Source organism: Peromyscus eremicus, chromosome 8a (genome assembly GCF_949786415.1).
Source record: "Peromyscus eremicus chromosome 8a, PerEre_H2_v1, whole genome shotgun sequence".
NCBI lineage: Eukaryota > Metazoa > Chordata > Mammalia > Rodentia > Cricetidae > Peromyscus > Peromyscus eremicus.
In genome coordinates, this window is record NC_081423.1 from 38,537,874 (window position 1) to 38,562,938 (window position 25,065).

General features: G+C 50.4%; 1 protein-coding gene and 1 non-coding gene across 3 annotated transcripts; both read right to left on the minus strand.

The window, feature by feature from the left end:
• On the minus strand, window positions 1-24,839 carry Sparc (secreted protein acidic and cysteine rich). Of its 2 annotated transcripts, none has more exons than XM_059270593.1 (10): window positions 24,795-24,839; window positions 15,000-15,069; window positions 12,716-12,775; window positions 12,005-12,092; window positions 10,627-10,748; window positions 6,894-7,014; window positions 4,613-4,746; window positions 3,969-4,117; window positions 1,695-1,843; window positions 1-1,105 (listed from the first exon to the last, which is right to left on the minus strand). In XM_059270593.1, the coding sequence occupies exons 2-10, from the start codon at window positions 15,054-15,056 to the stop codon at window positions 1,077-1,079; spliced, it is 909 nt and encodes a 302-aa protein (XP_059126576.1). In that variant the 5' UTR covers window positions 15,057-15,069; window positions 24,795-24,839; the 3' UTR covers window positions 1-1,076. The 2 variants fall into 2 exon arrangements, with proteins under 2 accessions (XP_059126576.1, XP_059126575.1); XM_059270592.1 differs by having other exon boundaries at window positions 12,716-12,778; window positions 24,795-24,838.
• On the minus strand, window positions 13,123-13,225 carry LOC131918111 (U6 spliceosomal RNA). The gene has a single exon (XR_009380855.1). It is a non-coding gene; the product is annotated as a U6 spliceosomal RNA (small nuclear RNA).
• Window positions 24,840-25,065: the final 226 nt, after the last annotated feature.

Below are 25,065 nucleotides of genomic sequence, written 5' to 3' on the forward strand. Positions count from 1 at the left end.
GCAGTTTCTAAGTCGTTACTTTTTATTTTGAAAGATTCGTCAAGCTCTTCACGTCATTGTGAGAGTTGGCATGATTAATGAGAAGCAGCTTTTTCATGAAATGCTTGGAGGTGAACAAATTCTTCGCCTGTGAGATCCGACCATTTCACTGACTTGGAAGTTTCTCTTGATTAGTAGATGGTTAGTAGTGGGGTAGGGGTGGAGGGTGTGCTAGAAACTTCATGACGGTCATCTAGATGTGAAAATCAAACCCATTCGCCAGCTTCACTTTCTCAACGTTACAACTCTCTTTGTCTTCCTCTTGAGTCTCACTTTCCTGAAACCGCCTCCCAGTGCCTGGAGCCCCCAGGAAAAAGCCTGAAAGCCATAACCGGTGGAATCCTGTGAGATGTTCTGGTCCACCCATACATAGCCCCATGGCTTGCCAAAATCTGAACCAACAGCCAAACATGGAAAGAAACTGCCTGAAGAGTGCAGGAGATAGTGAGGTCTTGGGCTGCTGAGAGTCTACACATGCACATCACAGCTCTGGAATATTCTCTCAGCTGTTGACCTGGGCTACCATGACTATCTGGGTTCTGATTGGTGGATCCTCAGGTCTCGGAACATCCTTGTATCCTGTGTCTGTAACTTCCCCTTGCCTACCTCCAAACCATCAGGGGAAGACCCCCATATAGCCCCCACCCCAAAATGAAATAAGCACAGAATCTGAGTGGGTGAGTGTTAGAGTCAAGTGGAGAATAGAAATGAAAGCTGAACACCTCATGCTTGTGGAAAGCAAACTTGTGCGACTCCATTTCCAACACAGCCCGTGAGACACTGGGCGGTGCAGGGGAGGAGGGGCCTGTGGATGCGCCACGCCCCAGAGTCAAGTTATGTGGGGAAATGTCATGGCTTAGGTTATAGTATCCTTTTTTTTTTTCTTTTAGCACCGTTAATGTATTCAGTTAAATCTATGTTAGCACCTTATCCCCAGGCAGAACAGCCAACCATCCAAACATTTTAAACAAGGGGGGAATGGAAGAGGGGAACATCAGAGGGAGAGAGAATCCAGGACTGCAGAAGGAGGTGTGAACTTAGATCACCAGGTCCTTGTTGATGTCCTCTGCAAAGGAAGAAGAGGTGGAGTTAAAATGAGGTTTGGCCACAGAAAAGCCAAGGGGCTGGTTGAGAAGGGGACAGTAGGAGTGGGAGCAGGAGAGGGTAATGAGCCGTGAAGACGATCAAAATATACTATGTAGATGTATGAAAATGCCATAATGAAAGCCATCACTGTGTATAATCACTATGCGCTAATAAAACAGAGAGGCCGGGTGTCCATCCTAGGGTCTGTTGGATTCCCTCCCATCTCAGGACCAGGGGCCAGTGACCAGTCAAAGTCACTGAGAAGAGGGTGAGTGGGACCTTGATCTCCCTGACCCTAGACTGTTTCCATCTCTTGAACTGGCTGCCAAGTTGCACTTCCTGTTTCCTCTCCCCAGGCAGCCTGTTCCCAAAATAGCACTTACACGGAGTGAGGACTAATGTGTGACGTCCAGGAAAGAGACGTTCAGGGCGCAGAGACAAAGAGAGCAGAGCTGAGTTAAACAGGCAAAGGAGACAGGACAGACAAACGCCAGACAGAGCCACCAGAGGGGAAGTGACAACATCTCATCCCTCGGGGGCACTTCTTCACCCTGAGCCCCAACACTTACGCTCCTTGATGCCAAAGCAGCCCGCCCACTCGTCCAGGGCAATGTACTTGTCACTGTCCAAGTCACAGGTCTCGAAGAAGCGTGTGGTGCAGTGTTCCATGGGGATGAGGGGAGCACGCAGTGGGGCCAGCTCAGTGTGGGACAGGTACCTGGCAGGGAAGAGAGGGGAGGGTGTGAGCATGGGAGAACCCACAGCCCAATATGGGAAGCCGGTGGTCAGAGTCCAGAGCTGGGATCCTGGCTTTACCCGCAGCTCTGCCCTGGACCTATAGTGCTACACTACCTGACTCTGAGCCTCAGTTTCCTACTCCATCTGACAGGGGAAGGAATAGGCTGTTCCAGTTCTGAGTCTCAATGGCTTCCTTGTAAGGGTCACTTGGCTGAATGGGGACATAGAAACAATATATTCCACACCTGAGTTATAGTAAGTCAAAAATCTAGTGAGATCACACTATAGATTTTTCAATGTTCATACATCGATATATAGATGAAGGTGCCCAGAAAAGGGTCTAGAAAGAGACCCATCAGCCCTGTAATAGGCCTGAGTTATAGCTCAGCATTAGAGCTCCTGCATAGAATCCCCCATTGAGAATCCACCAGTAGAGGATTGGGGGACATGGCCCAGTGGTAGAGTATTTGACTAGAGCCCTCTAGTAAGGGGCTATGGTGTGAGGTGCCTCAGGGGTCGAGCACCTTCCTAGAATTCCCTAATGAGAGGCTTGCCTAGCATGTTCCAGGCCCTGGGTTCCATTCCCAATGCTAAAAATAAGAAATAAGTGAACAACAAAACTGGTGATGTTTCTGACTCCTGGGAGGGGCTGAGCCAGGGCTGGCTGGGCAGCGGGATGGGAAGGGCACATGACCTTCTTGCATCCTCTGTGTATCGTGCAATGAATGGCTTCAGGATTGCCCTCTGGGGTCCCTCCCACTGTCCTTCCTGCTGGACTCCAGAGCATGACCTTTTCTTCTTTTCCTTTTCTTTCTTCAGAATCCCAATTAATTGTCCCTAGAACACTATTGCCCACAAGGGACTTCAGGGGACACCACGACTCCAGCGTTCTTCACAGCCTCCTGTTTACAGGAGGCATCACACAGAATCTGACCTGGCCAGGACCCTCCTTCACCGTCCTGTGAGAAAACAGGTTCAGGTGGCTGCAAGGCCACCAGCCACTCTGACCAAGAGGAGGCTGGAGCATTTTCCCAGCCACCCAGCTCCAGCAATCCATCGAGAACTTTCTCTAGGCCACTTGGCTCATGGGATCTGGATGTCCCCTAGGACTCTCCCCTTCTTACCCCACCCCGTGTCACTCCATTGGATCCCAGCCACAGCAAGAGCTTGGGAGAGGAACAGCTAAGAGCTTCCCAGAGCCTCGGAGAGCCAGGCAATGGGGGTGGGGTGGGGGTGGGGTGGGGAGGGTTGACCAGCAGGGTGGGCAAGTGTCCTGGCGCACAGCCGGACACAGAGCGAGCAACGGGCATTTCAGAGAGGAGCCTTCCTGGCCTGGCATCTCTCTCCCAGACTTGCCAGCAGGGTGGCCCTGCCTGTCCCCTGAGTGACCACCTGCTTCTGACATTCAAAGCAAAGGGCAGGAAACGTTCTGGGAAGGATCAAATGAGTTACCTCTTTGGGCACTAAACAATGAGCTTAGTCTCATTGTCGCATAAGGAGACCAGCAGTGACAGAGGGTGGGGGGGTGAGGGTGGCGGGGGTGGGAGTGGGGAGGGATGGGGAGGTGGGGGGCCGGTTTTGCAGTGTCAGCTCAGGTACTGCTCCTCAAACGCCTTAGTGCCCAGGTCATGTCCAAGAGCACCCAAGTCAGGAATCTGCGCTGTGGAAGCCATTGACTGAAACTACGGGGATTTCTGGAGCTAAACCTCAGGCTGGATCTGGGACAGGGCCGTTGGGATGGCTGCCCTCTTCTGCTGAAGGACCACAAATGAGCGAGCATGAACGAGGGAGGCGTGAGCATGGCTGCTGTGCCTTGGCCCTGGGTCACATAGGAATCTGTTCCTGGATGCTCTCTCTCTGCACACAAGGGTCCCCTGCCCCTGACTTCACTGGTGTAGGGACCATTCTTTGTACTGCTGATTCCTGCTCCTGCTGTTAGAGGGTCTCGGGGCGTTCTTCCTCCCAAGCCATCATCTCTCCTCAGGATGCTTGTTCCATCTGCTCTAACCCTCAAAAGATTGCTGAGGGGCCTGATAGACTCACCCAGTAGCCCTCTCAGTCCAGGCCAGAGCTGAACCTATGGTCCTGAGGACCCTGACTCTTACCCATCACTGGGGTGCTGGTCCAGCTGGCCAAACTGCCAGTGGACAGGGAAGATGTACATGTTGTAATTCTTCTCGAAGTCTCGGGCCAGCAGCTCCACAGGGTGATCTCCGGCCTCCAGACGCTTCTCATTCTCATGGATCTTCTTCACCTGTAGGTGTGGAATCATCAGGTGACCAAGGGTCCAGGCCCCTTCCATCTGTGACAAGAGGCCACCCAGGCCAGAGCCCACAGTGAGAGAAAGAGAGAGACACTGGTGGGAGCCAGCAGCTTGTCCATAGATGGGGAGGCCATAGTACCACCTGCCTCAAGCCACCACTGCCTGAGGAGGCTTAAGGAGAGGCTGAGAAGTCAACATTCAGTCTCTGCCATGGGGCTAAATATGCCCACTGAAGGAGAAGGCCTGTTGACTCAGATGCGGAAGGAATAAATAGGGTTACGTTTTGGGTCTGTCCGCTACAGACCTTCTCAGAGCCTCCAAAGGCAGCTGGAAGTTTGTGTCCTGGAATCCAGGGTGAAGGCACCCTGCAAAGTGAGGCATAGGTCACCTCGGGGCCTGGTTCTAGGAATTAGCCCTTGATCTCCATCAGCAAGGTCCAGAGAAGTCAATAACAGGCACACTGGTCCACGCTGGGAGACCACTTACCCGCAGCTTCTGCTTCTCAGTGAGGAGGTTGTTGCCCTCATCTCTCTCGTACAAAGTGACCAGGACGTTTTTGAGCCAGTCACGCATGCGCAGAGGGAACTCGGTCAGCTCGGAATCCAGGCAGGGAGGGATGACTAGGGCACAGAAGACAAGATTCATCAACCTGGACCTGCCAGAGGGCAGACACACTCCCTGGCCACTCTCTCCTTCTTGTCCTACTCCCCACAGGCACTTCACTGGGCAACCTCGGCCATGGTGCCTCTGCCCCTCTGAGCCCGACCCTTCACAACTCGGTAAGTAAAGAAGGCTGCAAGGCGAAGCTCAAGGGTCTGGCTGCTTCCCAGCTTTCACCTAACCGGCTGGGGCACACCGCCACCCCAGATGCTCCTGCATCTTCCTAGGTGATGGGCAGCATGTGATCTCAGCAACAGGAGGCCAAACCCTGGAAAGTATCTGAAGCAACCTCTATCCATAGGTCCAGCATAACGACCATGGGGAGAAGGCTCGAGAATGCACAACCCCCAGAACCTCTTTAGAGATCATAACCCCAGAAGGGCACACCTGGAGAATTCGTTCATGCTCTCCTGTCACTGGACTTAGCAGTGGGCAAGAGAAGGCTCTTGCTTGCAGCCAGATTATCAGAACATCAGCCTGCATCCAGTTAGAATGGATACCTGGGGGATCTAGTGTGTGTTCTTCCATTGCTTTGAATCCAAAGAATGCCCCTCTGAGGCTAGGACCATTGCCTTCTGGGAGTGGAAAGCCCTATATGGAGCGGCCTGGAGAGGTGGGTGGCCTCAGAGGCAGCAGCATCCACTTGCTAAGGGCTCCTTAGAGCATGCCTTGCCTCACAGCTCAGGCCTCCCCACCAACGTTCTCTACTCTGTCTTCTCTTAGGCCCTCTAATCTATGCCTTCCTTTCACATCCCAGCCCAGTCATTAAGAGCTCAGGGCTAACTATTGAAACATTTGTTTCCTGCCCTCACTTCCTACAGCTGAAAGCCTCAGGCAGGGGAGGGGCCTTCCCTTGTTTTAGTTTGGTTCAGTTTGGCTGGCAGAGCTGGGGATGGGATCTTGTGCATACCAGGCAATCACACTACCACGTAGCTATAGTCCCAGCCCATGGGGAAAGATGGGCTATGTAGAACATGCTACAGATACACAGCTTAGGCTGTCTCACAGGCAGTGAGTATGGCAGAATTTGCATCTTGAGTCATTAACAGTGGGCCAGTCAGAGCTCCTGGCATCCTTTTCAAAATCTCTAGGCTTCTAGAAAAGGGAGATGAGGAATATGATGGAATAAGGAGCTAAGGGTCTGTGCCAATACAGAGGAACAGAAGAAAAGGACAGGTATGCCTCTATTTTTAAATGCACTTATTTATTTATTTATTTTGGTATAGATGTGTGCTCACAGTCACGTGTGCATGTGTCCACGTGTGGAGGCCAGAGGTCAATCTCAGATATCACACTTCAGGGGACATCGTACTTATTTTTTGAGACATGCTCTCTCGTTGGCCTTTTGCTCACTGATCAGGCTAAGAGGACTGACCTGTGATGCCCAGGGGTCCTCCAGGCTCCACCTCCCCAGTACTGGGAGTACAAGTGTGTGCTGCCACACATAGCCTTTTACATAAGTTCTGGGGGTGGAACTCAGTCCTTATGCTCATACAGCAAGCATTTTATCCTCAGCCTTCTCCCCAGCCCCAGGCATGCTCCTATTTGAAAAGCATTCAAATTGAAAGATCTTTAAAATATTCTAGGGGCCCAGGTCAAACATTGTTTTGGTTTTACTGTGTTCAAACAGGAAGGATTTGAGTTAGCCTTAGGAAAGAACATCCTTGCCTGGTGCTGGTGGTGCATGCCTTTAATCTCAGCACTCTGAAAGGCAGAGGCAGGTGGATCTCTGTCTGTGAGTTCAAGGGCAGCCTGGCCTACAGAGCAAGTTCCAGGACAGCCAGGGCTACACAGAGAAACTCTGTCTTGAAGAAAGAAAGAAAGAAAGAAAGAAAGAAAGAAAGAAAGAAAGAAAGAAAGAAAGAAAGAAAGAAAGAAAGGAAGGAAGGAAGAAAGAAAGGGAAGGAAGAATCTTCAATCTTTTCTAAAATGAGCTCCTATGGTGGCTAAGGTTCCTCCTAGGAGAAGATGGCCTGAATTCCCTTTATGAATGGGTACACTGAAGCTCAGAGAGTGGATGGAATTTACCTGTATCACAGAGCTGGCATCAGTGAGGACATAGAGCTAGCTCCCTGAGAAGGAGGCTAGAAGGTGTGAGGACACTCACATTTGCATGGCCCGATGTAGTCCAGGTGCAGCTTGTGACCCTTCTTGGTGCCCTCCAGGGTGCACTTGGTAGCGAAGAAGTGGCAGGAGGAGTCGAAGGTCTTGTTGTCATTGCTGCACACCTGTTGGCCAAGCACAGGGCACCTCGCCTTCATCCCCAAGCCCGACCTGGGATCCCTGTCCTTGTCCCTTTCAGAGATAGGGACACGGGAACCCAAATGATAAATCTTTTTTTTTTTCCCCAAATGATAAATCTTAACAGCCAAGTGCTCACACACACAGTGAACCAGAGATTGCAGAACAGAAGCCCACTGTGGTGGTCTGAAAGATAATGGCCCACCTACGCCCATAGGGAGCGGCACTATTAGGTACGGCCTTGTTGGAGGAAGTGGTCCTTGAGGATGGGCTTTGAGTTCTCAGATGCTCAAGCCACACCCTGTGTGTCAGTCTCTTCCTTCTGTCTGTGGATCAAGATGTAGAACTCTCAGCTACCTCTCTAGCACCATGTCTGCCTGCATGCCACTATGCTTCCCACCATGATGATAATGGACTAACCCTCTGAAACTGTAAGCCAGCCCCCAATTAAATGGTTTCCTTTATGAGAGTTGCTGTGGTCATGGTGTCTCTTCACAGCAACAAACAGTGACTAAGACAGTCACTCTAGACCCCGCTGTTCCACTATGTGAGAGAGATGGGTGATTCTGGAGCAGAAGTACATCTGAGTCATGGCCAAGACAAGAAAAATACTTCAAGGATACTAAAAGGTAGGGCTATGGAAAAGACACATGCACATGGAAAAAAGTACACAGCAAGCCAAAAACCATTATCCTTTGAAAGACACAGTGGGGCAGTTAAGATGGATCAGAGGGTAAAGACACTCAAGCAAGGCATGGTGGCGTACACCTTTTTTTTTTTTTTTTTTTTTTTCTTTGAGAGACAGTGTTTCTCTGTGTAGCTTTGCGCCTTTCCTGGAACTCACTTTGGAGACCAGGCTGGCCTCGAACTCACAGAGACCCACCTGCCTCTGCCTCCTGAGTGCTGGGATTAAAGGCGTGCGCCACCACTGCCCGGCCAGTGCACACCTTTAATTCCAGTATTCAGGAGGCAGAGGCAGGTGGATCTCTGTGAGTTCAAAGCCAGCCTAGTCTACAGAGCAAGTTCCAGGACAGCCAGGGCTACACAGAGAAACCCTGTCTCAAACCAAAACAAAACAAAACAACAAAAACAAAAAACAGAAAACTAAGCAAAACAAAACAAAAACTTGCCACCAAGTTTACTGAACTGAGTTTGATCCTGGGAGCCACATGGTAGAAGAAGAGAATTGACTCCTAGCACAAGCCGTGACACACACACATGGGCACACACACAAACACAAACAAGCAAACAAAGAAGGAAGGAAGGAAGACATCGTAAGGGTGGCCATGGCCTGGGGCCTGGAGCTTGGCTGATGACAGCGCCCTAGTTGACAAGGATGTTCACTGAACATGGGCTACTTGCAGAGAATGCTTTAGGCAGAGCACCCATGCTCCCAGTGGGAGTCTGGAACTGGTCCCCACTCAGAAGAAGGCAGCTATGGGACCAGTCCCTGGTGCAAACATTTTTGCAGTGCCAGAGCTGAATAGCTTGTGCATGGTAGGTGGGTGCTCTATCACTGATTTAAAGCCTTATCCCTTCATTGTTTTAATTTAAGACACTGTCTCACTACATTGGCCAAGCCAGCTTTAAACACACTGTAGCAGAGTGAAGCCTTGAACTTTCCTCTTACTCCAGCCTCCCTGTACCACCAGGGTTTGCCCAAAGAAAACTGAAGGGCCAGTGAGACAATTCAGCAGGTAAAGGTACCACATGGTAGAAGGAGAGAGCTGACTCCAGTGGGCTCCTCTAAGTATGGAGCTGGGTAAGAGAGATCTCTGTGTAACCCTCCCTCTGTGAAGACTCCCTGGATGCTGCTGCCTCTCTCTGCTTCCCATGTGATCCAAATGACTATTCAGAATATGGACTAGGGTGAACCTCAGCTGGGCCAACTGACTCATTGAGTCCTGCCGGAAAACCTCTGGTCATAAAGGAACCAAACAGAGAGGCTGAGGATTAAGCAGGGGCACAGATAGGAGCAGATTTTCATAAGGGAAGAACCTGGCCTGCAGGTGTGGAGTCAGTAAAGGCTTACACGTTGCGATAGGGGGAGACTGCAGCACCAGGGAGCAGTGGGATTGGGGGGGGGAGGGGAGTTAAAAGTGAAGCTAATATTTGAAGCCCAGAGGCAAGGTTTGTCTTGGAGAGATATTTAAGAATGAGCACCTAGATTGGAAGTTGCTGGAAGAATATTGGTACCAGGTTTTCTGCCCTGAGCCAGATGGTCACTACCACAATGGTTGGCTTAAGTATGTATTCAAAAAATATTTGCTTGAATAGATGGATAGATGAGTATGTAGATAGATGGATGGATGGATAGATGGATGACTATATAGATGGATAGGTAGATGGATGAATGAATGGATGATGAGTTTTGAATGGATGAGTAGAGTGAGTGAATGGGTGGTTAAGTGGGTAGGTGGGTAGATAGATGAATGAATGAGTAGATGGATGAGTGGATAGGTAGAAAGACAGATGGGTAGCTGGATGGGTGGGTGAGTTGATGGGTGTCTGAGTGGGTGGATGGATTCATGGGTGGATTTATGGTGGTGTGGGTAGATGAATGCATAAGGATGGGTGCATGGCTGGATGGGTGCATATATACATGATGGATGTGTGGATGGGTGGATGGATGGATACATGGTGGGTGTGTGGATGGGTAGGTGGATGGATACATGGTAGGTACACACATATTGGAGATAGAATGGATAGGTTTGAGAAATAACAATGCTGGGTCCTTGTCACATACCTGGCATCCTTTAACAAATGCACAGCAGCTCTAGGAGTTCAGGATTCTCTCTCCCTTTTCAGTTGTGAGGGTACTTAGAGATACCCAGTACCTTAGCTGAGATCTCACAGCCATCAAGTGGTAGAGATGAGGTTGGCAGTCAACCTTCAAGCAGACCCTAGACCCCCATCTCTGGGCACAATGCTTTGCTGACTACAGAGAATGCATGACACGGCCAGTGAGATGGCTTAACAAGTAAAGATGCCTGTCACCAAGCCTGATGAGCTGGAATCCTGCACCCCACATGGTGGAAGGAGAGAACAGACCCCAGCAAGTCCTCTGACCTCCATATATATGATACATACACTCATACCCACATAATAAATAAAATGCAAAACTAAAAGTAATAAAATTATGAGCAAGAGTGCATTCCAAGCCAGGTGGTGGCGGTGCACGCCTTTAATCCCAGCACTGGGGAGGCAGAGGCAGGTGAATCTCTGTGAGTTCGAGGCCAGCCTGGCCTACAGAGTGAGTTTCAGGACAGCTATGTTACACAGAGAAACCCTGTCTTGAAAAATTAAAAAAAAAAAAAAAAAAAAAAAAGAGTGCATTCCATCTGAGATTATGTAGCACTTAGTGATCATGTTCAACACAGAGCCTGGAGCCTGGTGGTACAAGTAAATTCTTTTGAATTTTCAGCAGCAGCCAGAAGGGTGGGGCCAAGCAGGCCCTCAACTATGACTCAGCTCCACTTTCCTGTTGTGACTGGTCCTAGAGGGAGGACTTCCAAGAACAGAGGGGCCCTGCTAAGTCGCCCATGCCCACAGATTCCTTAGCACACTGTGTTTCGCAGGGCCCAGGTCCTCACTCTTACCTTCTCAAACTCGCCAATGGGAGCAGGGCAGCTGGTGGGGTCCTGGCACACACACATGGGGGTGTTGCTCTCATCCAGCTCACACACCTTGCCGTGTTTGCAGTGGTGATTCTGGCAGGGGTCTGGGAGATAGAGCATAGTGTCAGCTCACCAGGATGGCACGTTCCCCCACACGACACAGATGGGAGTTTGGGGCTGACCGCTTTGGGCTGTACTGGACTCCCAACACCAGAGTTTTGGGCATCTCCCAATCCCCTGTGCTCAGTCACAGAGTTCAGGGGAGCAGTTGGCCCAGTCTAGGGATTAGAGATTCAGTTCAAGGTCGGGACTAGGCCCCTTTCAGAGGGCTAGAACCTCAGTCAAGGACTCAGAAACATGGGGTGCCTATGGATCCCCCAATGACTGAAACAACATCCAGATTCTCAGCTCTCTGCTGAGCAACCACAGGACAGCATTTCTTGATTCAAAGCGCTCTCTAGAATGACTTGGAAGACTGAGCTGTTGTCATGGATTCACTGGGCTGTGAGGTCCAACAAAATAGAATCAGGTGTCCGCAAAGGAAAAGGAAGAACCCAGGCCCACAGGAGACAATGGGCCCAGCTATGACAGGAAACAATGGCTGGGCATGGAAGAGGAAAAGGATATGACTCAAGACCCCATGCCCAGCCCCTGCTTCAGCAAGCCTGCCCAGCTCTCTCCAGATACCCTTAACTGTCCCCTTGAGAAAGCTAAAGTGGGACCTGGGGATTTGAACTCGGGGCTTCACGTTTGTGCAGCAAGTGATCTTACCCACTGAGCCATTTCCTTGGGGCTTCCATCTGCACCACTGCTTTGTTAAGACATAGAAGCCCTGGTTCAAAGGATTCAAATCTCGTTTGAATCTCTACTTCCAAAGTCCATGCCCTTGATCCCTTGGACACAGATGCCTCAGCCTATGGGCTGAAGCCTGGGGCCCTGAGTCACTCCCTCTGTACTTGAGCCATCAGACTTTACATTGGGTTCTTTTCTTACAGGCCCTGCTTCCTTGGGCCAAGTGGAAATTGAATGAGCCAGTCAGCTTTTTCAGATGGGCTCCCGGGAGGAGCTTGAGCCCAGGCTGAGGCCCTGGGGGAATCTTGGTGACCAGATGTGACCATGACTTTTGTGGGAATGTGACACCCAACTGTGGAGTTTCCTCTGCCCTTCACAGCTTGGATGGGCCTGGCTATAAATAACTCTATCCCAGACTCCCCTGGCCTGAGGATTCCCAGCTGGCCTTCCACAGCTACCAGGGCCCCACAATGCATCTCCTTAGTCAGAAACTTCCTGTGAGCTGTCCTTGGGCCTCCACGCAGGCAAGGGCAATCCAGATGTGCCAAGTGACAGAGAAGAGACTTACTGTCAGCCACCACCTCCTCGACAGTTTCCTCAGCACCGTCCTCAAACTCGCCCATTTCCACCTGGACTGGATTGGCACCCACGGGCACCTGCCATGGAAAAGAGAGAATGAGGCCAGGGGTCCCCATCCCACCCCAGACCTGGGAGAGAGCTGCAGAGAAGGAAGAGGGACCTACATGAAAGCTTTAGAAACCCAAAGAGGGTGTGAGGGACACACAGGAAAAAAAGTGAGCTGGACCCAGATCACAGTGCAAATGCTAGGGTGGAGAATTTAGGGGAAAGCCTATATTTATTATTAGTTTGTTCAATTTATTATTCTAGACTAAATATGTCTAGAGCCCTGAAATTCCATAAAGATAATCAGAGGCCTCCAAGATGTTAGGACAAAAAGCATGCCGAGCCCTCTACACCTGCCAGGCCCAACTGTGTGGGTCCCTTTGTCTCACACTGGGGGAAACTGCGGGTAATAAGAGAAGAAATATGATACGCAAACATTTCTGAATCCTCCCAACCTCGGGGCTTCACTGAAGCTTGGGGGAACAGTCAGGAGTATGTCTGGGGATATTCAGGTTAATATCTGTGTCCTGTGTGCACACAGGGAAAGAGTGTGTGTCCCATTCCAGTGAGGAGACCCACTACACTTGTCTGGATGGCCCAAGGAAGGGACCAGGCAGAAGGGGGCGGGGGGGGGGGGGGAGATTGGCATCCGTACCCCTGTCTCCTCGACCACGGTTTCTTCTGCCACTATTTCCTCAGCCGCTTCGGTCTGCTGCTGCTGGAAAAGAAGACAGGGTTCCGAGAGTTGGTCAAGGCCAAGGCCAGCTTCCTCTGTGAAGTGTCACTGGTTAGGAGCACAAGCCTGGGGGCATTGAGGTCTCAGGCTGGAGCACACAGTGCAACTCCATTCTCCTTCCTTCCTTTAAAAATTTTGTTATTACATTTCTTTTATTTGTATGTGTGTGAGTTATATGTGTGGGATGGAGTGAGCACCCACGCCACAGTGAGGCAACTTGTGGGAGTCGGTTCTCTCTTTCCACCATGGGGCTCCTGGGGATCGAACTCAGTTTGTCAGGCTTGGCTGCCGAGCCATCTCACTAGCCCCCTCTTTATTTCTTTTTTTAAAGTATGGGATACTTCGTGTATTCGTGTGTCCCCTTGCACCGGGGCCTGGGCCAATCTTCTCTGTATCCTTCCAATTTTAGTCCATCTACTGCTGAAGCAAGCCTTCATTACATTATTTCATTTCATTTGGACAGGCTCTTGCTACAGAGCACAGGCTGGCCTTGAACTGGCCAGTTATGTTTCAGCCTTCCAAGAGCTGGGACCATGCCCTTGAGCTACCACACTTGGCTTTTTTTATACTTTCCATCAAACCATCTAGCCCATCCATTATTTTACTGACAGGTCAAGTTATTTTACTGCTCGTCAAGTCTCAATACAGCCTGAAAACAAAAAAGACAGAAGACCTCCCTTTAACTCACAGATGGGGAAACTGAGACCCAGACAGAATGAACACCCTCTGTGACTTCTAATAGATGTCAAACCTTCCTGCCCCTCGTGTGTGACTCATTTTATTGTTATTAGAAAATTGCCTCCTGACATTTCAGATTCCAGGAGGAGCAGAGCAGGGTGTGTGTGTGGGGGGGGGGGGGGAGTGACACAAAACTTGGAGGCCCCTTAATTGGCTGCAATTGCTTCCAAAATTAAAGGCAATTACTACGCCAAGTCTTCAGTCCAAATCTGCCTGCCTGATGAGTTTGGCCAGAAGCTGCCATCCACCCACTAGTGAGGAGGGCAGGGAATGCCATTGAAAGAAAGAAGCTGTTCCTAGCCAGGCGTGGTGGCGGCACACGTAACCTAGGATTGGGAGTTGAAGGCAAACTGTATATAGAGAGACTCTGGAACGGGTAGGGGGGCTAGGACCTCATTTGGCCAGATGGGCTCTCTTTAAATGTCTTTCTTTTTTTGTTTCATCTTGTGTTACATCCACACATTCCCTGAAGATGGAGTAGTGGTCATTTCTGGTTCATTCTGATGGCAACCTCTCCCTCTCCCTGAAAGCCTGCCCAGTTCTAGTCTTGCCTCAAGATCTGACTGGGGCTGCCCCATCCCAGACCTCCTACAGCCTCCAATGTCATAATCTCTGTCTGCATCTCCTCTACTCCTCCCCCCCCCACCGCCCCCACAACTCACCTGGAGTCTGTTACTTATAATCAAATGGCTTCATAGACTCAGAAGCCAACCTGTTCCTTTCCCAGGACCTAGGTCCTTTCCCAGCTTCCTTCCCACCAACAGGCCTTCATCCCTGCTATTGACACCCTCAGAGAAGAGGCCAGTTCCAGCTAATGGGAGCCTGAGCTGCTGTGTAAGCTCTGACCTGTGGGTTACAGAGAGCTCTCTTTTTTGGAACCTTTACCCAATAGTTTCTTCCCATTATTTCTCCTAACCATGCTGACTTAAGAAAAAGACTTACGTATCTTTTCTTTAATTTTTAGATTTCTTTATTTTATTTTATGTGTGTGAGTGTGTTGCTTGCATGTATGTCTGTATTCCATATGCATGCCTAGTACCCACAAGATGTCAGAAGAGGGCATTAGAGCTCCTGGTTGTAAGCTATCTGTGGGTGCTGGGGATTGAACTTGGGTCCTCTGCAAGTCCTCTTAACCACTGCATCATCTCTTTAGCCCCTATTTTTTTTTTAAAGACAGGCTCTCATGTAGCCCAGGCTACCCTCCAGCTTACTATGTAGCTGAAGATGACCTTGAATTCCAGATCCTTCTACCTCTACCTCCCAAATGCTAGAATTATAGGTGTGTTCCATAAGGCTTATGAAATGCTGGGGACTGAACCCAGGGCTTTGTGCATGAATGCTAAGCAAGCACTCTACCAACTGAGCCACATCCCAGCCCTGCTGTCTCCTCCAGCACCTAGAGAAGGTTCAGAAGCTGGGGAAAGTGGGGTGAGTTAGAACTCAGACAGCATCTTTGGGTACTCACAGGGGCTGCCAAGGCCCTCCCGGCCAGGCAAAGGAGAAAGAAGATCCAGGCCCTCATGGTGCTGGAAACCCTGTGGGGAGAAGAGAATATGGGTCAGCAAGAGACACTTCCTCCTGAGTTCCTAAGATGTGAAAGGTGACTTCAGATAGGACTGTTAACCAGAGGGGAGAGAGTCGTATTAACCTCTTGGCAGTAAAGAGGAAGCCTCATTTACGGCTAAGATGCCCTTTGCACCTCTGACGCCCATTGTCCTACTTCTTAATGCAAAGAGCAGACATGGCCTGGAGCCTCCAAGGGAAACTATGCAGCTGCAAGTGAACGGATGTGGTTTGTTTGCTTCGTGGCTCTTCCCACCTCCCAGTTTCCTTCTATTGAGGATAAAGGTACGGGAGTTTTCTATTTATGGTCATAAGATGAAGTCTCCATTTTAAGTACATTGATTGCGGTTTTTTAATTGGTTGGAAAAAATGATGGGCTAAAAAGTCAAGTTTGGGCTCTTTGATCCCTCTTTGTTCTAAGGCTTTTCCCCCTACTCCTCAAGCTCTCCCTCCTCCACTCCTCCCTCTTAGTCCCTCCCTTCCCCCTCCTCCTCTTCTTCCTCTTCAACACACTCCCTCCTCTGTAATGGGAGAAGTCAACAGGAATCAGAGACAGTGAGATACACTTGAAAGCAAAGCCCAGGGCTCTGGGGTGGTGGAAACATTTTCTCCACTCTACCCAGAGGGATCCTCCAGGGACATCGCCCAGCAGTGTCCCTGTGTCGAGCTAAGATCTACAAAGTCCCCCTGGTCACTGCTCTGACCCAGCTTTCCAGATGTTGAACTTTGAACTCTTACACTCAAGCCTTGGAAGGGACCTTGGAGCAGAGACCTCTGCTGATGACTTAGGAACCTGTGGTGGGGACATCTGACTCCTTGTGCTGACCAGACAGGCTTCTGCTACCAAATGATCTAGAAAGTTCTTCCTAAATCTGCTTGTGGTCTATCCTGTCTCTTTCTATAGACTCACTGAGCAAGCCTGCTCCCTCTGCCTCTCAAGAGCTTTCAAAGGAGCAATGGTGATGCCTTCCTGATCTGGTTACCCGAGAGTTCCCCATCAGCCCCACCAATCCTAGCTTCTTCTAAGACATTCTCAACCGACAAAACGTGATGCTGGGAGATGCCTTGGCAGCATGGGCAAAACTATTAAACTTGGATTCGATGCCCAGGGTTCTCACTCTACCTCCATATTGTCTCCATGTGTGGGTTAAATTCCTTGTTCTCTCTAAACCTTGGCTCCCTATCTGTCAAGAGAGAGGGTTAGAAGAGGTAAACTTTTGAGATAATGGATGCAGCCTTTAAAATGCTTACAGTGAGCCGGGCGGTGGTGGCGCACGCCTTTAATCCCAGCACTCAGGAGGCAGAGCCAGGTGGATCTCTGTGAGTTCGAGGCCAGACTGGCCTACAGAGCGAGATCCAGGAAAGGCACAAAACTACACAGAGAAACCCTGTCTTGAAAAACCAGAAAAAAAAATAAAATAAATAAAAATAAAATGCTTATAGTAATGGAAGGTTGAGAGTGTAGCAGAGGAGTGGAGCATATGCTTAGCTTTCTTTCAGTCCCTGACACCAAACAAACACACACAAGGAAAGCTGTCTTGACATATCGCCACCTCCAGTATCCACCTTCTTCCCTTGGATAATAGTATTTGGGAAAAAAAAAAAAAGTCCAGGTTCCAAACATCTTTGAGCTGAGGATGTAGCACAGCAGTACAGAGCTTGGCCAGAATGTACAAGGCCCTGAACTCCATCTACAGCACCACAGAACTATTTGGATGGGACCGGAGTAGCAGAACAGGTAGAGGAGAAATGGACCACAACGGTCCGGTGCTAGCTGAAGCTGGAAATAGCCTCACCCCCTCCTTCATGGTGTCGGCACGAAGTAAAGCTATAAAGGAGTCAATGAATTGGTTTGGAAGCTTGTCATTGCTTCAGGATAGCTCTGGCTTCCTTTCCTAGTCAGTTTCTGGAACATTCTTCCCCCTCTCACAGCTGTTCACTTGTTTCCCTTCTCGCTTCTCCGTTTGGAAAACACGAGTTCAACATGCTCCGTGTGTGGCTTTGGGCCGACGGACCAGGAGGGAGCGCATCAATGAGGGACTTGTCTGAGGCTGTTTGGAATGGAAAGATCAAAGCGGGGCTGGCAGCTAGAGCCCACGTGTCACCCAGGCCAGGCTTCAACAGCAGAGAAGTGAAGTCACTGGAGAGGGAGCCAGGCTAGGACCAGACATGCCGTAAATTTCAGGTTAGAGGGTTAGAGAGACGATTCGTGAGTCTGGGTGCCCCGTCTGAGCAGAAGAAGGAGGGGATCTTAGGACCCCAAGATGGTCCTTCTTCCGCCATCCTGCTCTCTCAAATGCCCTGTCTCAGGCCCTAAGTCCTGGAGTGCTTCATGGCCTTAAGGCCAGAGGCTGGGTAAGGAGGGTAGGGAGAAAACAGACATACAAACTCTCAGGGGATGTGGTCATTGTCCACATCTTAGTTCTGCCTTGTGCTGCTCCACCAATCCCAGAATCCTTTTCCTCGAGATGTCAGGGTGAGCAGAGAGGGGAGCCCCTTAACTATTCCGGATGAAGAGCTACATTCCCGGGTTGCCCATGAGACACATCTCTGAGGTTCTTCTATATTATACCTCTGACCAAAGAGGCTGGGGACCACCCTTCAAAGCCAGCTGGAGGCGCAACATTCACCCCAGCCAGGTCAGGGCACAGGGTTAAGACCCTGTAGTCAGTACAAGGTAGTTGTGATCTTCCACACCCAAAGCTAGGTCCTGCACACTGGGGAACGTACAAACACCTTCAGAGTCTTCACAAGCCAACTTTCCAGGGACGGCCTGAGGCAGGTCTTTCTGCCCAAGAGAAGAATGAGGCCTAGAAAGGAAGATCCATACCCTTGCTAGCAGCCCAGCACATGAGTGACAGGTATCAGCCTGGTCTCTCAACTCTGTGTGATGTTTCCCTTGGCAGCTACCTGCTCCCGGGATGGTCATCAAGATGGTGCCCACTTGGGCCAAACTGGCCTGAGGCGTAGGTAGGCAAAATGCCCTGGGCAGGGGAGGAAGTGGAGGTGTATTACCCTTGGCTTGGTGACCGCCAAATACAGACACCCCTGGTCGGCACACTGGCGCCCCCTCCCCCTGTTCCGTACATTGAGTCTCTTTCTTCTGCCTTTATTTGTTCTGGAGAGAGCTGAAAACCCAGCCTGGGCTGCCAGCAGGACCCGAAGCAGAGGTCACTGGTCTAGCTCTCCTGATGGAAGAGTTGGGATGGAAAAGTACAGCCAGCCCCCAGCTCACTTCCCATCAAACCTAAAGGGGCTCCTGGGAGCTCCCTGCGGACATGGAGATGCCACTGCTTATCAAAACCCAGGGACAACCTTGGAACTGTGGGCGTTTAGACAGTGTGACTCAGGACCACACTCTTAGGACGACCTACCTTGGATGGAAAGTGTGTGGAGAAACGCAATCTCAGAAAACTTCCTAAGGGTCTCAGGGAGCTAGGCTGGCCTTGAACTTGATCTGTGGCCAAAGACGGTCTCATACACCAGATCCTCCTGCCTCCACCTCCCAAACACTGGGATTTACAGGCCTGAATCCACCACACCCATTTTGGTTGGTTTGGGGGTTTTGGGGTGAGGGGCCTGTTTTGTTTTTTGAGACAAGGTCTCATTGTGTAGGCAAAGCTGGCCTCCAATTTGTGATTTTCCTGCCTCTATTTCCTGAGTGTTGGGCACCACCAGGCCAGGCCACAGAAGTTACTGAACCTTGAAATGTTGCCAGTGTGAAGGCCTTGTTGAGAAAGCCTGCCCCAGAAGAGCAGTGCCCTTAACAGACCAAGGCCTTTGCTGGACCATATGACTATGTCTATGCATGAAATTAAAAACACAAACAAACAAAAAACAGAGATGGGGGGGTGTCAATTGATAAAGTGCTTGCTGTGGCTAGCATGAGGACTGGGTTCAGATCCCCAGTATTCATGTAAAAGCCAGGCGTGGCAGCACATGCCTGTAACTCCAGCACTAGGGAGAAGCAGAAACAGGAGGAATCTGGGGCTTGCTGGCCAGTCAGTCCAGCTGAATCAGCAAGACAAAGGCCAGTGAAAGACCCTGTCTCAAAAACAAAGTAGAGGGAGCTGAGGAGCAACAGCTAAGGCTGACTCTGGCTTCCACAAGCACATAAACAGAAGCGCGCACGCGCACACACACACACCACACACACACACACACACACACACACACACACACACACAGGGGGAGAGCTCAGTATAATAGGAGTGGAATTGCATACCTCAACACCCCCAAGCCTCTTGAAATAGCTCTAGGTTCCCCTAGAAACAGCCAGATACCCTTGGACAAGGAAGCCCCTAAGGTCCCTAAGGTCTGTTCTGAGCTCCTGAGTTAGCGCAGTGGATTTTGGAGTACCCCCTCTTCCCCCTTGCACCAGATTCTTTGTTTTTATTTCTGTTTCTTGTTGGAAGGGATGAAGCTATGGGAAGCGGTTAGGGTGTCACAGATGCTAAAACCTAGAATTGGTTCTGGGCAGCTGAGAGGCGGCTCCAGAGTTTGTGGCTGGACACAGCCCTGCTGAAATTCCACAGAGTCTCCTAAAGTGCCACGTTTCACTTTGTCTAGACCAGGCTGGAGGAGTTCCTGCTGCCTCTGCACCCTCCAGACCATGTGACTGGGTCCTGCTGGCAGCCCGGGCTGAGTTTTCAACTCTCTCCAGAACAAATAAAGGCGAAAGGAAAGGACTCAATGTACAGCCTGTGGCATCAGGGGTGACCACAAATGGAGGGGATAAGAAACATCAAAATACCCAAGATGTAACATCTGGAAAGGACTAAGGGATTCCAAAAGCAGCAGATATGCAGCACACCAATCTCCCCATACTCCTCTTGTGTATGTGGCAGACATTACTAATCAATCATACAGTATTTTCCCCTCAAAGTCTGGAGTGGCATCAGAATTTTGAACACCATTCTGACAGCCACTACTAGTGGCTTGCCATTGTGGGTCACATGATAATTCTTTACCAAGCCTCTACTAGACAAAGAACTCACGACTTAGAGAGAGAGAAAATAATTCACTCAAATTCCTAGGGCAAGGTGGTTTCTGAGCCAAAAAATCAGAACTATCTATACTTTTATTGCGATTGGTTTTTTTTCTATTGAAGTCTGACATCCTAATGTTACAGTTAGTACAGGATGATCCAAAGAGGTCCTTTAACCCAGGGCTTTATATCAAGTCACTATCTCTGCTCATGGCTTCCCTATTAGATATCTATGGCCTGGCAGGCGAAAGCAGAGCTGATTTGCTGCCCAACACACCCCTGGCTAGGGCAGAGGCTGCTCACTAAAAGCTTCTGTTAAGTCATCATTTGCTGGCTTTGGCCCTACCCTGTGCAACCCAGCTGTCCCTGGGGTAGAAAGTGAGTCTGGGAGGGAGCAGGGGTTCACACTCTACTGTGTAGGGGAAAGGTAGCTCCTCCATCCCCAGGGATGGCTGGAAGCTGTGCCAGCCTCTCCTTCTGTCTGTTTTAAGTTGGAGGCTAAGGAGGGGCCAGTGGAAAGTAACTGCCTTGGGCCTAATGACCAAGTCACTGGGGCTGAGGTAGGCCACTGTAAGCCAGCAAAGGGGGAGAGGAATTGCTGTTAATTATGTGTTGTGCATGATTTAGGGTCTACAGAGCAAGATTAGCTCCAAACTGACCAGAACCTGGTAAGGTTCCAAAGATCTGGAGGCTGGACTCAGCCACCAACCTGCTGTATACTCTCAAGTGAGTTACTTTCCCTTTCTGAGTTTCAACTTTTGTGTCTTGGAAATAAAGGAGGCACTCGAGAGAGAGAGAGAGAGAGAGAGAGAGAGAGTGTGTGTGTGTGTGTGTGTGTGTGTGTGTGTGTGTGCGCGCGTGTGCTTGTGTATGTGAAAGAGAGAGTGATGTCTTCTTCATGGCTGATAGTCTGTTTGACGGTATGTGTGTTGGCATCCTTGACGGTGTGACTCTAAGAGGTGACAAATGGCCCGACCTAGCATCTGTTAATAAAAGAGGATCAGCGTTTTCATACTCACCAGATGTACCTGGGGGAGGGGCATGGTGGCTGAAGAACTGACTCAGCCATTAAGAGCGCTTACTGCTCTATCAAAGACCCACATTCAGTTCCCAGCACCTGAATCAGGCAGTTCACAGCCATCTGTAACTCTAGATCTGGGGATTTAGGTGCCCCCTTCTGGTCTCTGAGGGCACTCACAGGCATTGTGCAAATGCACACACACGCACGTGCGCAGACATACATATATATGTTCACATAAATAAAAACAAATATTTTTTAAAGATGTACTTAAAGAGCCAGGCGGTGGTGGCGCACACCTTTAATCCCAGTACTCGGGAGGCAGAGCCAGGTGCATCTCTGTGAGTTCAAGGCCAGCCTGGTCTACAGAGCAAGATCCAGGACAGGCACCAAAACTACACAGAGAAACCCTGTCTCAAAAACACTAAAAAAAAAAAATGTACTTAAAGAATCTCTCTCCCTGTGGTGCGTGTGTGTGTGTGTGTGTGTGTGTGTGTGTGTGTGTATGTGTGTGTATCACTCAGGGAGAAGAACAGGAGGGTGTGGCTGCATTCCACACTTATTTTTAGCCGTGCTTGTGGTAAAGTCAGTATCTACTTATTTAAACTCTGTGCCCCATGTGTTTGCCTATTTATCTCCCCAGACTCATCCACCAGCCCAAAAGGCCTCGACTGGCAAGCATTCTTTGCCTCACAGCCGCTGCTATTTAAAGCTTATTTTCAACATGGAAAGCTGCAGCTGGAAATGAAAAGCCCAGCTGTGCACCGGGCTGCAGAGCCCACAGCTGGATGAGGGTCCACCCAGAGCCGGTGCCACCAGAGCCTTCTTTCCTGTTCCTCTCCCAAGACAAGAAAAGAGGCTGCTATTAAACGTGAAGGGTGCTGCCCATTCCAAGGAAATCAGTGCCTGGGACTGGGTTCACGGGATATCGAGCTCAGCTTGTCCCCACCTGACAGACTGGGAAACAAAGGCTAACACAGGTTGCTTTTACCAACAGCAAAATACCCTTCCTTTCTTCTTTCCTTTCCTGTGTATGATGTGTATATGTATTGTGTGTGTATGTGCGTGCGTGCGTGCGTGCGTGTGCGTGTGTGTGTGTGTGTGTGTGTGTCTTCGTGTCTGTGTGTGTAAGCCAGAGGTCAGTGTCTTCCTCTGTTGTTCTTCACCTTTTCCTTTTTTGTTTGTTTGTTTGTTTTTGAAGACAAGATCTCTCTATGAAACCCTGCCTAGCCTGGAACTCACTTATATAGACCAGGCTGGCCCCTACCTCACAGAGATCAGCTTGCTTCTTCTATCTCCTGTGTGCGGGGTTTAAAGGCTTGTGCCACCATGCCCATCTACTTTATTTTTTGAGACAGGTCTTTCACTAACCTGAAGCTAGTGAGCCAGCGAGGCAGGCTGGCCAGTAAGCTCTAGGAATCTGCTCTTCTTTGCATTCACCACGCCTGGCTCCCCATGTTGGGGCTGAGGATCAAAACACAGGTCCTCAGGCTTACAGCAGCAAGCACTTCAGACTGAGTCCTGCCTGGTCCCAGCCCGGATCGCCAGACTTTCTGTAGTGGAAGGCGCGCTGCTCTTGGGAAACTGAGAAGACTCCCAAATTGAAATGAATTGAAACAATGTATTTTTAAATACCCCTGTCAGCACTCTTGTTCTCTGACCCTAAAAGTTGGAGCTGCCAGAAGAAAAGGGACTTTGAATAATCCTATCTGTGCTAAAGCCGATCGTGCATCGTTTCGTTCCATCCAGCACCCTCTCCTAGGGACTGCTGTTACTGCCGGAAATAGGGAGGAAACCAGAGTTCAGGAAGAAGACAGATTAATTCAAGGTCAAACAACACCTTCTGAGCACAGATCCAAACCCCCTGTCTTGCAAAGGGCCGCACTAGAGGCTTATCGCAGTCCTGGGGCCCCTGAGACGTGGGAGATGGAGACGGGGCCAGGAATTTGCTGTCGTCCTTGTATTTGGGGCGGGGATGGGATGGGGTGGTGGCGGTGGCGTGGGGGACTGGAACCTGACGGTCCCTGAATGTTCCCAGAGTCCCCTCCCAGCCAGTAGGCAGACCCTAGGGGGAAAAAAGGGTTACCGTGGCAACTCGCATTCTTCTCCGAGTGAGTCACCAGGGAGAAGAGCCTCTTGGTGGGTGGGGCTTGGAGAAAGTTTCAAAAACTGACTCCTCAGAGCCGCCCCCTCCTCCCTCCCTCCCCCCTCCCCCCAGTGCGGCCTGTCGATGTGGCAGCTGATGGCTGAGTTAACTCTCTCTTCCCCTAACCGCTCCTTTCTGGTTTAATCCTTGGCAAATAAAAACTTGTGTCTGTTCTCGGCATCACACCCTTGCACCATTCTGGAGGTCTGATATCTGTTTGGGAAGATCTTAAGCCTGAAAACTGTGGACACCCATCATCTCTTTTACACACACACACACACACACACACACACACACACACCACTACACTGTGCACACAATATTCAGGAACTTTCAGAGACTCCCTGAAGCTATTCAAAGTCCAATTTATAGGATTCAATTAGTTATCTGGCTTGGAAAGTCTTACAGGAATTCAGGTGCTCCAGGGACTGACCCTCTTCCTTAGGACAGGAAGGCTAAACCCAAGGGAGATGCCTTTATGAGATCGCCCACAATCTGTGCCTAAAGCTTGCCACCCCACGTAGGGTCTGCATCTCACTCCACTCACTACGTGCACGCAGATGGTTCAAGAAACTTAACCTAGAGGATTGCCAGTGGAGGCACTTTCTCCCCTCAGGTACACTATCTGTCCCTGAGGAAGATGCCTGTTCCCTTTAGGTGAGACTTATCTCAGCCATCCTGGGTGTCACATACAGGAAGTTCACAGAACAGCTCGGAGCAGACAGGCATCCAACAGGCTGGTCTGTGAGTCTTGGGTGGATTCAGCAGTGAGGTAGGTGTGAAAGGTGTCCTGAAGCCCAAATCCCCCAGTCCCCCCACCCTACCCCGCCCCATGTCCCTCCTCCAATCACCTCACTCCCTCTGTCTGGATTGTATCAATTGTTGGTTTTCTCAGATGTCTAGATACAGTAAAAACAATTGTTGGTGGGTTCCTGTGATGACCAGCTCTCAGAATTAGGATGGGAACAATGGCAATCCCAGGTTGGGAGAGACAATAGTATCGCGGGCTGACTGACGCCACCGGATGATGTGGGGGTGGACAGAGAGACTCCAGGGACCTGAGCCTTCCCAGAGGAGCTGAGTGAAGGGAATGCCTTGCCTTTGCTGTTCGCAGATCGGTTTATCCTTCTCAAAGTCCCATTTGGACCACAGCACTCTGACCCAGAACTAGCTGTCTGTTCTCCTGGACTAGGGGGCCAGACCCAGCAGGCTACCAGCCAGACTCTCCGGGTTGGCAGCGTGATGGGCAAACGAGGATCAGATTCCCAGAAAAGGAGACAGCTGCCACCGAGGGTGACAGAGGACCCACGGCCTCTGCCACCGGAGAACATACAGAGAGAAAGTGCTCCCTGCAAATCGTGTCTATTTTCTGCAGAGCTACAGAGATGGCAAGTTCCCCTGTGAGTGAGCAACAGGCTTCCAGCCTGTGCCCTGAAAGGAAGCCTCCCTTCAGCTTACCTCCCCCGACCCCCAGGCTAGTCAAAAGGAAGGGGCAGAGGGATGGATGCAGCTTACAGAAGGGCAGGGGTGGCGGGGTGGTGCATACCTCGGCGCAGGCAGGCAGGCAGGCAGGCGGGCGGCAGAACAGTTCTGGCAGTCTGAAGGGCTGCAGGAATGTGGAGGGGTTTAGAGGCAAGCAGCAGGAAGCCACTTGGAGCTCTGGGCAGGGTCTGTCTCACCCTCCGCCTCCACCCAAAGGCCCTCCTCCTCTCCTGTCTCCTCCTTCCCCTGGCCTGCCTCCCCCTCCTCCCCAGAACCAAAGCTAACTGTCTTTTCTTCCTTCTTCGCCTTGCCTTGTGGCAGGCTGTGCTACCCAG